The sequence below is a fragment of the Ochotona princeps genome, chromosome 30, assembly GCF_030435755.1.
Source record: "Ochotona princeps isolate mOchPri1 chromosome 30, mOchPri1.hap1, whole genome shotgun sequence".
Taxonomy (NCBI): Eukaryota; Metazoa; Chordata; class Mammalia; order Lagomorpha; family Ochotonidae; genus Ochotona; species Ochotona princeps.
This window is the reverse complement of record NC_080861.1, coordinates 12,589,107-12,604,272: the sequence shown is the minus strand read 5'-3', so window position 1 is coordinate 12,604,272 and position 15,166 is coordinate 12,589,107. Positions and strand designations below refer to the sequence as shown.

The window sequence follows — 15,166 nt, the reverse complement described above, 5'->3', positions numbered from 1 at the left end:
AAAGGGAGATCTTCCATCTGCTGATTCACTCCCCAAGTGGCCACAAAGGCTACAACTGAGCCCATCTGAAGCCAGGAGCCAGGAGCCTCTTCCAGGTCTCCCACGCGGGTGCAGGGTCCCAAGGCTTTGGGTCATCCTCAACTGCTTCCCCAGGCCACAGGTAGCAAGCAGAATGCGAGTTAGAGCTCCCAGGATTAGAACCGGTGCCCATGCGGAATCCTGGTGTGTGCTAGGCTAGGACTTTAGCCTCTAGGCTACCCTCCATTTACATTTCAATGTGAAGTTAGAAAAGCTCTTCTCAGTGACAAAAGGATAAAGGACCAATCCTGTTAGTCTCCTCAAAGGTTGCCTCAGGCAGTACTTTCTCCTCTTACTTGAAATTCTCTTACCACTGCAACTCATTCACCTGGGCGAGCCTTGGAATTGGCAGGACTGAATGACTTTAAGACCAGTATCTTCTGGATTGTCTCCTTCAGAAAAAAATGGAGCCAATTGAGAAGAAGCTGTCCTTGCGTGATCAAGTCTATCACATTCCCTTTGTGCTTTTTAAGTATTTATTTTTATTTGAAAGCCAGAATGCCAATGTTAGGAAGGAACACACAGAGACAACTTCCACCTACTGGTTCACCCTCCAGATGTCATCGTAGCTGGAGCTGCAGCGAGAGGAAATCAGGATCCAGGAGCCCTATCCGGGTTTCTGACACAGATGGCAGAAGCCTAAGCTCACAGGCCATCCTCTGCTGCCTACCCAAATGCATTAGCAAGATCTTCCATCTGCTGATTCACTCCCCAAGTGGCCACAAAATTGGATGAGAAAGTAGCCAGGACTGGAACTACGGGATACTCCAATATGGATCCAATATGGATCATCCACTAGGATCATCTTCTCTTAAAATCTGTTCAATAATCAATGGCATTAGTTCAAAAGACAGAATGTCAATCCTTAGGTCAACAAATTACAGATTGTTTTCCATTTTCCAAATTCTTCTCTGAGAGAAAATTAAACAAATGAAAGCGCACAGAGCTTTGACCCTAACCTCAGGGAAAACTGCAACTTCTTCATTTCAGGATTAGTTTTTAACAACAGACCCACAGAAGTGTAAAGTGTAAATGTCTGGATGGCTACTGAAAGTACACAGATGGTTCATTTTGAAAGAAGTGAACAAAATACATAGCATTTGGAAGTCAGGGAAGAAACAGAGCTCATGAATTCAGTCAATTACTATTTCTGTAATAAAAAGGGTAATGTTTTTGCCGAAGTTGAGAAACCTAATCCACCCCTAGGCCAAGTTACTAGTAGGTTCACTTTGCTTCGTGTTATCATGATCTCTTAATTCTTTTGAAATCTAGTTCTTCATGTTACCCCCAGTCTACATGCAGGGATCACATTCTTCCTTTTGGTTCTACACATTGACATACGAAGGCTATCTGCAACAAACAGATCTTGTAATTCTATTTGCAGGAATAAGAAGGTTTTAAGAATGACAGATGTCTAAAGGTTAAGCTGCAGCCTAGAGTGCAGGTATCTCACAGGGGTGCCAGCCGGAGGGTCCAGTTCAAAACAACACCCTGCTCATGCGCCTGGGAAGGCAGCAGAGGATGCCCCGAGTGTTTGGGTCCTTGCACCCAGGTTTTAGACATGGAAGAACCTGTGGACTCCTGGCTTCAGCCTGGCCCCACCCTGGCACTTGTGCCTATTTGGGGAGTGGACCAGCAAGTGGAAGATTTCTCTATTTACATTCACCTCTTTGTAACACTGTCTTTCAAATGAATAAAATATCTTTTTTTTTTTAAAAAAAAAAAACTTTTTGTTATTTTTTATTTGAAAGGTATATTCTACAGAAAGAGAAGGAGAGACAGGGAGAGAAGATATTTCATCTAATGGTTCATAACCCCAGTGGCTGCCACGGACAGAGCTGAGCTGATCAGAAAATTGGAACCAAGAGCTTTTTTCTGAATCTCAGACATACGTGCAGAGTCCCAAGGACTTCTGCCATCCCCCCACTGCTTTTCCAGATTGTACGTAGAGAGCATCTGGGACACAAACCAGCGCCCATATGAGATGCTGGTGCCAAGCGGTGGAGGATTATCTCTGCTGCAACACTGTGGTGGCCCCAGAAACACAGATTTTTAAACTCATGTGATAAAGGCTTATACACATTCTGAATTCTCAAAGAAATTTGCTTCTATCCTGGGGTATTTTCCTAATGTGCTTTTGTATCATTAGAAGCAAATTTCCAGGAAAGATAATTGGTGTCCTGGAAGGGAAAATGGGTGGGAAATAAGGACAGAGCAGTGGTCACCCTCAAACCTGGATGGATTTCAATGTCAAAACTTATAAAATAACATAAGTATCTAAGATCACCCTTAGGACTCTCCTTGCCCCGAAATTCTAGGTGCTCACTTATTTCTAGCACCCTGAACTTTAATATTGGGCAGGATTTTCCATTCCTCAACTCTACCAGATATGAGAAAGTACTGTAGGCACTGAAACTTGTGAGTCAAAAAGGAAAACTTATGCACTATCTCACACTGCCTTCTTATTTTTTGATGACGTTAGAATAAGAATGATTGTGGGGAATCTGAGAAGGATTTAAAACAGAACAAGGCATACCTTGCAGATTTTGTATATCAGTACATTGCCATTTGCCAAAAAAAAGTTCTTGAAAGTTAAATCTTCCATTACATCATTTTTTATCACTTTATGATAAAATGTTCCAGTTGGCTTGCATGTCTGATGCTTTGTCTTGCTTCAGAGATAAACACATTGTCAAAGATTAGCCTAAAATTTCTATATATTTATGCAGGTTTGAAGTTAAGAGAATGACGCCACAGGAGAAGGTTAAGAAAAAATATTGTTATTTAAAAACATTTATAAGGCAAGATTGGGAGCCTCAGATAATGAGATAATGATTCAAAAGCCATAGAGTCCATGAGTAGAAACATCCACAAAGTTTTGGAAAATAAGGAAACAAGCTGTTAGCAATAAAATAAAAGAGCTTTGTGGTATGCTGTGTTAAGCTACCATTTTTGAGGCTGTCATCCTATGACAGTACTAGTTCAAAGTCCTGGCTCATCCACTGCTGATCCAGCTCCCTGCAAGGCACCCGTGGAAGCACTGGACTGGGGCTGGGTTGTGCATGTGAACCAGCTGGAAACTCAGGATGGAGGTCCTGGCACCTGACTTTGGCCTGGTCCAAATCTGACTGTTGCAGCCATTTGGGGGTGTGAATTGGCAAATGAAAGATATAAATATTTTTAAATATCTAGAGAATATCTGTGTTACATACATATTTGCAGATGTGAATCTCATTAAGTTCTTTTCACTCATTGACACTATACACTGCTACCCAATGGGTTAGAACAACCTTGCAAGCTGCAAGGAAGAGCCTTATCCTTTGAGCATCTCTGAATGGGTTATGTGATTTCTGAAGACCTTTGCAAACTGAACATGCCCCACCACTCAGTGTTGATTCATCCTATCAGGAATTGCCTTAGTAAAGCCTTGCTTTTCCTGTTCTTTAGAGAAACACGTGTGTTTTCAATCCAGGTATGCATTTTCCCATGGTAGCACTTTCAGAGACATATTATAATATTTTCCTCCAGGGGGCGTTAAATCTTCAGCAAAGCTCCAGTGTCCCTGGAAGGAACTCAAATCCAGTTAGCAAGCGGTTCTAGGCTTAGATCCTCGATTTCACTTGTGGAAGTTATCTCAGCCCTGCAGACTAGACCTTGCGGGTTTCAGGGTGGTGAATGTGGACCTGGAAACATCCAAGGCCCTGGAGGGTCTGTCAGGAGCTGAGCCCAGCTTCGTTCCTCTGAGACACGTGCCAGGCCTTGGATTGGCTGACCCTTGCTGTCTCTTCTGGTAAATCTTTAAAGAGCTCATTTTAGGGTTTTCCAAAAGGTATAATATGATTTCTCGGGGTCCAAAAATAACCTCATATGGAGGAGGAACCCACTTTTTTGCAGAAGCTTTACTAAGGGGTACCTCTGCCACTATTTTTGAGTGAAAACATGAGTGTCAGAAAGCTTGCAAGCCTGAGGAACCAACAAATTAGGAAGAGGCAACTCTATGACCGTGAGGCACTTCTGTTTACTACCACAGAGGTATAAAGAGACCATTATATCTGTGATATTTGCTGTAAGCTCTAGATTTCTGGATTAATTACTTGATTCCTGACTCTCTAACTCCGCATCCATGAAAGTGGTTCTAAGTATTAACTAAGATGATCCAAGAGAGTTCCTGGTCGAGTCAAGGCCCCCTTCTTGTTATTTAATAGAATAATTCATCTTATTCCCTCGTCTCCATTTGAGATCTCTGCCAAAACTGCTCCAGGCTTGCCTCTCACTTCTCCCCTGATAGCGTAGAGACCTTCATCTTAAATACCTTCTTCTGTCTGATCTCTCTGCTTCTTCCCTCTTCCTTGCACACATTATCACCACACGGGAGTCCAGGCAAATTTCCAATAATATCTGTAATGACAACCTTAAAATCTCCAAACACCACGATTTTGTACTCCATGAATGAAACGTGCTTTCCCTTACTGTTAATGATAGAACACAGTACCTCAATCTTGTGACAGATTTACAGGTGTATTCATCATCTTTGAAGAGTCGCGTAAATGTGTCCTTAATGTACATCCATTTAAACATGTTAAATTACACATCTAGTAGCCAACTCGGTAGGAACAAATGAAAAATTTCAGTCCTTAGAGACAGAAAGACGACTGAAACTCAAGTTTAATAGTTCTATCTGGTAAATCCTTGAATCTTTCTGTTTCTCCTATATGAATAGGGTTGTTATGTGCAGCAAGGATTTAGAGACAAAGCAATAATATAACAAGGCTTCCACACAATTGCTGTTGCATAATTAAAGCTTTCCCTTCCAGCAAAGCTATTTCTGTATTTTTCACACATCCCTGTCCGTTGGAAGATAGTATTGAGGTCAGAACATATGTATCATTCTTTTCTGTTCAATTTTGTTCAGCATAAAATGGAAACAAAATAAATATTTGGTCTTTATGGCTGAGCAAGACCCATTTTATAAACAAATGTCCCATCTTACACCTGCTCAGGATGCTACACACCTGAGTTTGCTAAAGCTTGCTACTTTAAACTCTGACAGATATATAACTTGGTCAATAATTCAGCTATGCCTCCCTAGGGCACAGTAGCCTGTAATAACACATTTTTCTTTACAATCATTCTTTAGATTCATAAGGGTTATCTGTTTTTCTTTACAGCAAATAGAAGGAACAAATTGTTTTCTTGATCAATAAGTCACTCTGTTTTCCATGGTTCAAAGTTAAGCTTTTATTTGATTTTAAATTAAAAAAATAAATTTCATTATTAAATAGTGAGATGAATCTAGCTAATGTTCAGACAGTAGCTTACTCAAGAATACACCACTTAGGGGCCCAGTAAAAGGAGTGAACCATCTAAACTAAAAGAATTTATGTTGTAGTGTTTGTTAAAAGTTCAACAGTGGCAGAATTCAAAAGAAACCAAAATATAAAGTTTCAATGTTTACAATGGATGAGAGAAGTAAACCACGTATTCTACTTCAGTTGCAAACTACTTTCTTTCTTTGTCAGTGCCAGTCAGTTTGTACACTATACCACAGTGCTAATGTCATCAGGTTCATCTGCTTTCTTTTGCCTGCTTGGCAGGGATTTCAAGTATTCAAGGTGTCTCCGTGCATCCTCCTGGTTTTGCCTCACATAATAGACCACGTATGAGATCACCATAGTGAACCAGCCAAACATGGTGACCAGCATGGCATAGTCAGTAGTTTTTTTAGGGAGGTTACAAAGGTCAGCATCATTGGCAGCGTTGAGGAACGGTCTTCCCGCATGCTCATCCAACACAGAGGTCTTACAGATCACATTGTGGGCTGTCTCGTGATTAGAGGCCATGCTCCTTAGCACCTGCTGCAGCGTACAGTCACAGTGCCAGGGGTTGTTGGCAATTCTGGCCCTGGCCTTCAGGTTGTTGAAGGCATTTTTGTGCACGCTTTGAATCCTATTGTCGGATAAGTCCAGACTCTGCAAGGTTTCAGCAACTCCTTTGAAGGCATGCTCATCGATAAATTCAATGCCATTTTTAGACAGGTTGAGAACTCTCAGTTGATGAAGGTCCTTGAAAATCTCATTGGGGATAGATGTGATCTGATTGGAGTCCAGGTATAGCAAGACTGTCTCAGGAGGAAGATCTCTGGGTATTTCCTTGAGATTTGCATTGCTACAGGTGACATTTAAACCCCCAGAGGAAGAACAAAGACAGCCCTTGGGACACATACTGGCAGAATGAAAGCACAGTATCATAAGAACAAAACTTTGAAGGAGGAGACACATGGAGAGGGAGCGGGTTAACCACAGGTCTACCAGATTCATGCTGGAATGTCACCATAATCACAAGCCCATTCCTCATTTATTCCAGCAAGCGTGGCAATGCTTCCAGCCCTGTCCACACTGTCGATTTCCTTCTTATGTGACTCAAAAGGCTGCAGTTAATACATGTGTCTCTTCATTACTCCTGTCCTTGCTTGGGCACCTAAAGAAAAGGGAAGCAGATGTAATTAGTTCTTTGCAAAGGGAGGTACATTGCAATTAAAAGAGCTTCCAGGCGTCTGGCATCCTAGGTAGGTAGGCAGGCTAGTTAGGCAGGTAATTTCCATCAAAGCCTTTGGGACTTGTGTGCGTAATAGGAGTCTCCTGTACACATCCCTGGTGCTGCAAGTGAGGGCTCTGTATAAATGACAACATTTCCGAATTCTGTTGCCTTGTCTCAGTTCGAGCAGAGTTAGAGCAAACTGTCTCAATTTTCCTCATCTCCCTTATTCTTCTCCACAGTCATTCTATAGCAATAGAATTCAATGATGTCTTTCACACCTTGCTACAATGGTAGTTCCATTAATGCAGTTTAGCCCTGGAACTTGGGAAGAAATGAAAAATAATTCTAATATTTCATGGTTAATGACCATCAACAGGAGTGTCTGTCATGGCTTCGGAACTTGGAATAGTGTCACTAAAAATCATCTTATTCAGCTGAGAACATGAATGAGTCATTACAACCTTCACAAAAAAAATGTTGCTGGGACTGACAAGCAAGAACCTTAAGAAGAGGTTCCTCCCATGGGACTCCTAAGGTTGCACTGCATACCTGAAGATGTTTTTATCTGAACTTTTTTTTAGGTGGTTGTTAGTTTTCTTTCTTTTTTTATTTTGAATTTTGAATTATGTGGTACAATTTCATATAGGCTGGGATTTCCCCCCAAACTCCCACCCCCGACAGATTTTCCCCATTTTACTACAATGGTGTAGTCCTAAATAAGGAATCATAATTCTATCAGTCTCTTATTTAAATGTACCCCGACATTGTTGGTACAGACAATGTCAGACAGTCCAACGTCCCATTGTCTACACATGTGCAACAATTTCATTGGGAATCCATCTTTTGTCTGAAAGCATATCTGAACTTTTAAAGGAGTCTCTTTGTTTTCTAAGCAACACATATCCCCTCCAAATAGAACTTTAAGTAAAAGATGACACACATTTATAAAACCATTTTGGTATAAAAAGATAATGAGAAAAGAAACCTCTAAGGTAGATTAGCCCAACAATCTACTTGCAATATAGATTTACCCAGTGATGAAAGGAACACAGAAATTTTGAACTAAATTGATACAAGCAAGGCTATAAAGCTGACTCTACAGCACAGAACAGAGATGAAAGTATTAAGTTAACCCTAAGAACTATTCATCAGTTTAGAAAGCCTAGACATTATCATTGGAATCAATTCATAGAGAAGACTAGTGGATTTCGGAGGGATTATGTGACTTACCCAAGGTCGAATAGCTTATAGGTATACAGACAGAACTGATGCCAAACCCTTTGTTCAGATTCATTAATCTCTCAACCCATTTCACTACCCCTGCAGTTTTCCTCCCACCTCATCTGCTCTGTGTGGCCAGTCAGCAATTGGTGAGTTTTGCTGGTTGTGATTTCTAGTGCTGTGAGGTTGCATTCTAATTCTGGGAGCTATGAATCTTGGACCTCAGCAGAGACGGCCTTCTGCATTGGGGGAGGGAAACCACGCCTGATTTCAGAAGATCCTACGCTCCCCCAGGATCTGAAGAACAAGAAGAACATTAGCTTCTCGTACGTTCAACCAACTGAATTTCTGCATGAACAAACGACTTTGCAAACTTATCTTTTATAATGATCCCAGATGGATAAATACAGAGGAAAATGACTCCAAATGTTACCAAACTCACAGAAGAGATGATTAATGTGAGCTGAAAACATAATGAACTGGGTTGTTAATCATGGAAAAAATAAGATTAGCAACAACAGAATGGAGTAGATGTGCTTTTGGAATCCAAGACCCTTAAATGCCAGAGAATGCTAGAGAAGGGCCCCTAGGCTTGCAAAGCCATCTATCAACAGCTCATTTCATTTGCAGTGAAAATGTCTCTCCCTTTTATGTCTGCCTTTAACACTGTACTAGATGGCATTTGGGGCCTCCAGTAATTATGTAGATGGGAGAGAGAGAGAAAAAAAATAAAACAGATGAGCTAGGGAGAAAGCTCAGGGAAGAAAGAGGGTGAACAGAATGCCAGACAAAAAATATTGAAAGAAAAACATGGGAAGGGCAGAGGAGAAGGGAGGCTTGAATGTGAATGGAGAAAATATGTAAAGGGCAACCCAGCAATTTCCTATTAACCAAGCCTGAACCTATTGCAAGGTAAGAAGCTTCCCTATCAGATCCTTCATATTGCTGCTGACATTGATTGACAAATTGATTGATTGATTGAAGTGATTTTTTTAAGATTTATTTTATTTTTCTATTGCAAAGTCAGATATACAGAGAGGAGGAGAGACAGAGGGGAAGGACTTCCATCCGATGATTCACTCCCAAAGTGACTGCAATGGCTGGTGCTATGCCCATCCGAAGCCAGGAGTCAGGAGCCAGGAACTTCATCCTGGTTTCCCACGTGGGTGCAGGATCCCAAGGCTTTGGGCCATCCTCAACTGCTCTCCCAGGCCACAAGCAGGGAGCTGGATGGGAAGCGGGGCTACCGGGATTAGATCTGGCACCCATATGGGATCCCAGATATGTCCAAGGCAAGGACTTCAGCTGCTAGGTCACCTAGCTGGGCCCTTTAAAGCGATTTTAAAAACAAGAAACTTATTTTTATTTGAAAGGCAGAGGAACAGAGAAGAGAAAAAGAGAAATATCTTCCATGCATTGGTTCACTCCTGAACTGGCCACAATAGCTACAGCTGAGCTGATCCAAAGCTCGATTGTGCAGCAGGCAGAACCCTCCTTTAGGCCTCTCACATGAGTATAGGGAACAAGGCTTTGGGCCCTCCTCCACTTGCCTGCCCTGACCAGGAACTGGATCAGAAGTGGGGCATTTGGGATATGAAATGGTGCCCATACGGAATGCTGGTGCTAACAGGCTGAGGGAGGATTAGCCAGTTGAGTCATCACACAGACCCTCCAGGTGATCTTTAATTCAGATTATAATCTCCTTGAAGGCAAGTGCTAGTTTCTGCTTCAGGTAGAAAGAATAGTAAATAATTAAACGAAGAGAACAGTCAGAAAGCTTTAACTTTGTTAGTAATGTGCATTCTCTCTGAATCTCATTTTCTTTATCTTCATACAGATTAGAAACGCACTTCATTAAAAAATTGATTAGAGAATTACATGAGATGATCCACATAAAGTCCTTAGTGCTGTACCTTGTAAGTAGTGTAGGCTCAATACTTGTCAGCCCTATTGATTAGGATTATTCCCAGATACGTTAGCAGCATGTGGCAGAGGGCTTGGCATATGGTAAGGGGCTAAATAAATAACAATTATGTTCAAGTGTTGGGTTATAATTTTGATTCTCTATGGAGATTGTTATGATTATATTGAGGTGGGCATTTCTTGAAGTGGCTGGAAGATACACGTTCCATGCTGGCGTAACTTGCTTGAGTCTGGCCCCATTATTTCCAACTCAAGTTTCTTTTTGAGTTCTCACTATGAGAGTATAAGGCCTCTCTACCATTCTCCAAATGGTCCTCCCACACGCTAGATGGGATGTTGCTCCAAGTCCAGATATAGAATATCCATTGCTTTCAAGGAGGATGGAGTCAACCTAAACATTTCATTTTCCCTCTGTAATGTTTGATAAGGGGAATAAAACATCCTGGAAAAGGGTAGATTGCTAGACCAGTGACATTTGTCATTTAATGCCTGTCCTTTAGTAAGGATGACAGGCAATGCAGGATTGGGCAGAGCGTAGCCACATAGACTCATATGTTGAAATTGAACCCCCATTGTGAGGATATTTGGAAATGAGGCCTTTGGTGGGGGTGAATAGGTTATAATAACAGAGCACGCAGGAGTGGGAATAGAGTACTTATAAGGAACACACAGGAAGCCAGCATTGTGGCAAAGCAGATAAAACACCACCTGCTATGCTGACATCCTATACAGGTGCTGGTTCAGGTTTCAGGTGCTTCAGCTCTAATTTAGCTCTATACTGTTTCTGGGGGAAAAAAGTGGGAATATGGGCCAATTCCTGAGGGTCCTATAATGACATAGGAGACCGAGAAAAAACTCCGGACCTCCTAGATTTATTCTGGCCCAGTGTTGGCCCCTGTGGAGAATGAGAGAGCTGTCTCCCTACTCTATGATGTTGAATCACTAGCTTCCAAAGTACTTTATTGCTTGGCACTGTCTTTGTGGAATGGCTAACAGTGAATAAAGGAAGGCATGAGGAGAGACACCTCAGATGGGAAAAAGGTTGACATTCCTCTGAATGGTTATCACCCAGCAAAGCACAGTACTCAACCAAGTGTTCAAACCTCAGACTCCATTCTGCTCTGTTTCCAACCACATCTCTGGCATAAACCCAAAATGGCAAATAATCTATATTTCTGAGAAAGAGATTCCCTGTAAGAACATCCAAATGAATGAGGAAACGTAAAGAAGGGATCAGCAACATGTTGGTGAGGATAAGAACAGCCAAAGCAGTCACTGCTTGTGCTTCAAATAAGGAACCAGTTCCTCTAAAGGGATGGATGGAGTTAAGCTTGTGCTGATAGCAAGATGTCCAAAAGATGTTCCTCCAAAAAGTAACTTAATAAGATGGGTACTCAAAAGGGACCAGCATGTGGTGCAGAAGGTTAAGCTACTGTTCAGAACATCCTCATCCCACATCAGAGTGATGGTGTGGGTCCTGGCTGCTCTGCTTCCAATCTAGCTTCCTGACAATGTTCCTGAGAAAGCAGCCGAAGTTGGCCCAGGTACTTGGCCTCCTGCTGCTCACACAGGCTTCAGGATAGAGTTTCTGGCTCTTGCCTTCAGACTGTCTCTGCTGTAGCTGTTGCAGCTCTTTGGAGAGTGAAACAGCAATAAAAGATCTACTTTATATATCTACTTCATACATATATATGTCACTTTGCCTTTTACATACACAAATAAATGTCTTCCCAATACACAGATAAATATCTTCAGTACTGTTTATAAACACATTAGTCTAAACTTTTCAAAAGCAGTTAAATATGTAGATTTAGGTATAATTAATATGCATGTGCACGAATCACAAAGAATGTCTCAGAAACTTAATAATGGTTCTCTCAAAATGAGTTGTGGAGGAGAGGATTTGTCAGGGGAAAGAAGTAATTGTCTTTAGTTAACCTCATAAAGGAAGCTTTTGTTATTGTTTTATTTATTTTAAACATAGAGATATCTTCCATTCCTATTTCACTACCCCAAATGGCCACAGGAAATGGGCTTGCTTTAGGCTGCAGCCATCCTGGTCTTGCACATGGGTGGTAGGGCTCAAGTACTTGAGCCATGTTCTGCTGTTTCCCCCAGAGCCTTAGCAGGTGATTGGAGCAGAAATGGAGCATCAGAGACTCAGAGTCTCAACCTGATACAAGATGCCTCTGTTGCAGGTGTCGGCCTGCTTCACTGCATCACAGTACTGGCCCATTCTGCATGGTTTTAGCTTCTTATGGTCTATAAACATATCGAACTTTATTTTGTAACAAGACCGAAAAGATAATAACACAAATAGATTAGGGATTAGCTGGGAAATGAACCCAAACATAAAGCCTCAGAAAGAAACTGTTGGGCAATGGTGACCAAGAAAAATGGAGAAGAGAAACCTTAAAAAGCAGAACGTATTTCAAGAATTGAAACGTACAAGCAGACAACAATCTATCAAAACAGGATTCTGACCCACAACCTCTGCAACAATCAATACAAATCAATTTAGACTTTCTCAATACATGAGAGCTTCCCTAATTTTTGACCCAACTTTCAACTTTAGACCAATGAAACAAAGCCAAAGACGCAACCTGGCCAATCCACAAGATGCCCTGCTTTGTGTCGGCCCATTCGGGGCAGCTCCAGTTTCCAATCAGGGCAGATCTACAGCTTTTATTCTCCCTCACTATGAGGCTTTTACACTTCACACTTTCCTGCCTCCCTTTGAATTTGCCAAATGCAAAAGATGTTGGCTGGTTCCCTTTCTGTAGAAACTTCAGAAAAAAATAGTCTTGTTTGATCTAAATTTAGTGGTTTCCATTTATTTGCACAAAATCTTATGTCTGAGGACTTGATATTTTCAAGGCAATATTTCCAAAATTAGCTTTCATACCTCATTATAGAAAATCTATCCTGGTTTTTTCATATCATCAGGTTTTCTATAAACTCTGGATTTCCTGACCCCAAAAAATTATTCAAAGGGAATGAGGACATGCAGAATGCAGATGAGTGAACTAGACGGTGAATTTTCTCTATTGCTGCTCTATGGGTTAGTGTTTACACACACAGTTCCTTCATTCACATCTGAGGTTGGAGTCAGATCAAGCATATTAATTCTGCACTGCTGAATCATCCAAAGGAAGATTCATCAGCGTTTCAAAGGGGGTAGATGAAAGTAAAATCACAAGTTGTGCCCTTCAGCTCCACCCAGCAGCCTCCCGTCTCCTCAGCAAGCCACCTGTTCCTCCCTCTTGATTTCTGAAAATGAAAATTTTATTTCCATTCTTCTTCCTCTCTCTCTTGCTTTGCATTCCTGGTGCTTCCTTTCTAGTGGAAACCTACAGCACTTTTTTAATTTTCAGAAAAAAAAGAGGAAAAAAAGGAAAGATAATAAAACCTCCTTCCTGAGCTGCTCTGCATCTGTTACCTCTCTGCCTCTTTTCCCTAGTAATGGGTTAAAACAACACCCTGTGTCATTCTCGCAGGCCAAGACATTTTCATGCTCTTGATTGTTAGCAGCAACTTCCTTTCCCAGTTGTGTCTCCCACCATGCATTATTACATAGAAGTCATTATTTTTTTATTGGAAAGGCAGATATACAGAGAAGAGGAGAGACGGAGAGGAAGAACTTCTGTCTGTTGATTCACTCCCCAAGCGGCCGCAATGGCTGGAGCTGAGCTGATCCGAAGCCAGGAGCCTGGAGCCTCTCCAAGGTATCCCACATGGAGGCAGGATCCCAAGGCTTTGGGTCATCCCTGATTGATTTCCAAGGCTTCAGGCAGGGAGCTGGATGGGAAGCAGGGCTGCTGGGATTAGAACTGGCATCAACATGCGATTGCGGTGCATGCAAGACCAGAACTTTAGCTACTAGGCTACTGCACTGAACGCTTTCTAACTCATTTTAAAGACGTCAGCTAATTTGTCATACTATAAATTCTGAGGCCCCATGAGAATAGTCAGGTCATCCATTTTTATTTTTTGATTTTTGATTTTAATATTTATTTCAGAGGGAAGGAGAGACAGAGGGGGAAGATCTGCCATCCAATTAGTTACTCCCCAAGTGACCACAACGGCCAGAGCTGAGCCAATCCAAAGCCAGGAGCCTGGAGCCTCTTCCAGGTCTCCCACGCAGGTGCAGGGTCCCAAGGCTTTGGACCATTCTCAACTGTTTTCCTAGGCCACAAGCAGGGAGCTGGATGGTAAGTGGGGCTACCGGGATTACAATCGGTGCTCATATGGGATCCCAGAGAGTGTAAGGTCAGGACTCTAACTTTGCTGAGCTGGAGGTTGGGAGGAAGAGGAGGAGAAATCAAGCTGTTGGCTACACCCTTTCCCTCTGAGCTTGAAACAAAAGGAAGGAGCCGAAACAAAAACAAAACTCTCGGTTTCTTGGTTAATGATGTGATTTGAAAGATACATTTCAATGACTATATTTAATGTTCACTTGACTTTAAATTATTTGTGACTTTACATCATGGTAGAACAATCGATTGCCTTAAATCAAGCACAGCATTAAGTGTCTGTTTTCACTCAGGAAGTTAAGGTTGGTCATCAAGGCAACAGGAGTTAAAGCGATGGTGTAGATAACAGGCATGTTGTATTTAATTCAAACCATACATATTACCTCACAAATCTGCATATTCGGGGAGACATGCTTTTTGATTATTTCTATTTATTTATTTATTTTTGGTGAAGCTTGGATAATTCGGGGTGCAAAAACAGTGGAACTAGCTTGAAGTGAAGGAAACAAGGCTCCAGTCCTGTTGAGAGGAGCTGATCCAGCACAGGCATTTATGTGTGGTCAGGGCTGACCCACAACCTTCACCAGGTGGCCCGTGGCTCAGGTGGACACCAGCAGTTGTGACCCTTACACACACAATCAAGCTGCTAAGTCACAGAGCAAGTTCTTCTATATCTTTTAAGATTTCTTTATTTAAACAGCAGAGGTAAAAGAAAGGCGTGACAGAGAAAGAGAGAGAGCTAGAGATCTTTCACAAACTGCTTACTCCTCTAATGGCCAAAACGAGCAGGCCAGGCTGCAACCGGGAGCCTGGAACTCCACCCAGATCTTCCACAAGGCACATTAGCAGGAAGATAGATTGGAAGTGGAACAGCTGTGATGATAAAATCCAGGGCAGTCAATTAACGCTGGCCTCAAAAACAAGTTCTCAGCTTGAGTTCCACAACATGTGGGTCCAAAGACACCATAAAATATTTTGCTGCTAAATTATATATTGTTTTCGTTCTCCGCCAATTTCATGATGATAAGGAGTAAAGATCAAGATTGATTTTACAATTAAGTGATTGGCACATGCTGTAGAGAGGAATGGGTGGTAAATGCAGAGAAAGGGAAAAACATGTTGAAATGTGCTTCTAAGTCAAAAACTCTAAAACA

The 15,166-nt window shown here is 41.7% G+C and overlaps 1 protein-coding gene across 1 annotated transcript in view; it reads right to left on the bottom strand.

Moving 5' to 3' along the window:
- Positions 1 to 5,291: 5,291 nt before the first annotated feature.
- Positions 5,292 to 15,166, bottom strand: part of LRRC3B (leucine rich repeat containing 3B) — a 78,640-nt gene continuing 68,765 nt past the window's right edge. The window contains exon 2 of the mRNA XM_004588283.3: positions 5,292 to 6,555. Within this exon, the coding sequence (XP_004588340.1) occupies positions 5,616 to 6,395 (780 nt within the window). The 5' untranslated portion in view covers positions 6,396 to 6,555 and the 3' untranslated portion in view covers positions 5,292 to 5,615. The remainder of the gene's footprint in view (positions 6,556 to 15,166) is intronic.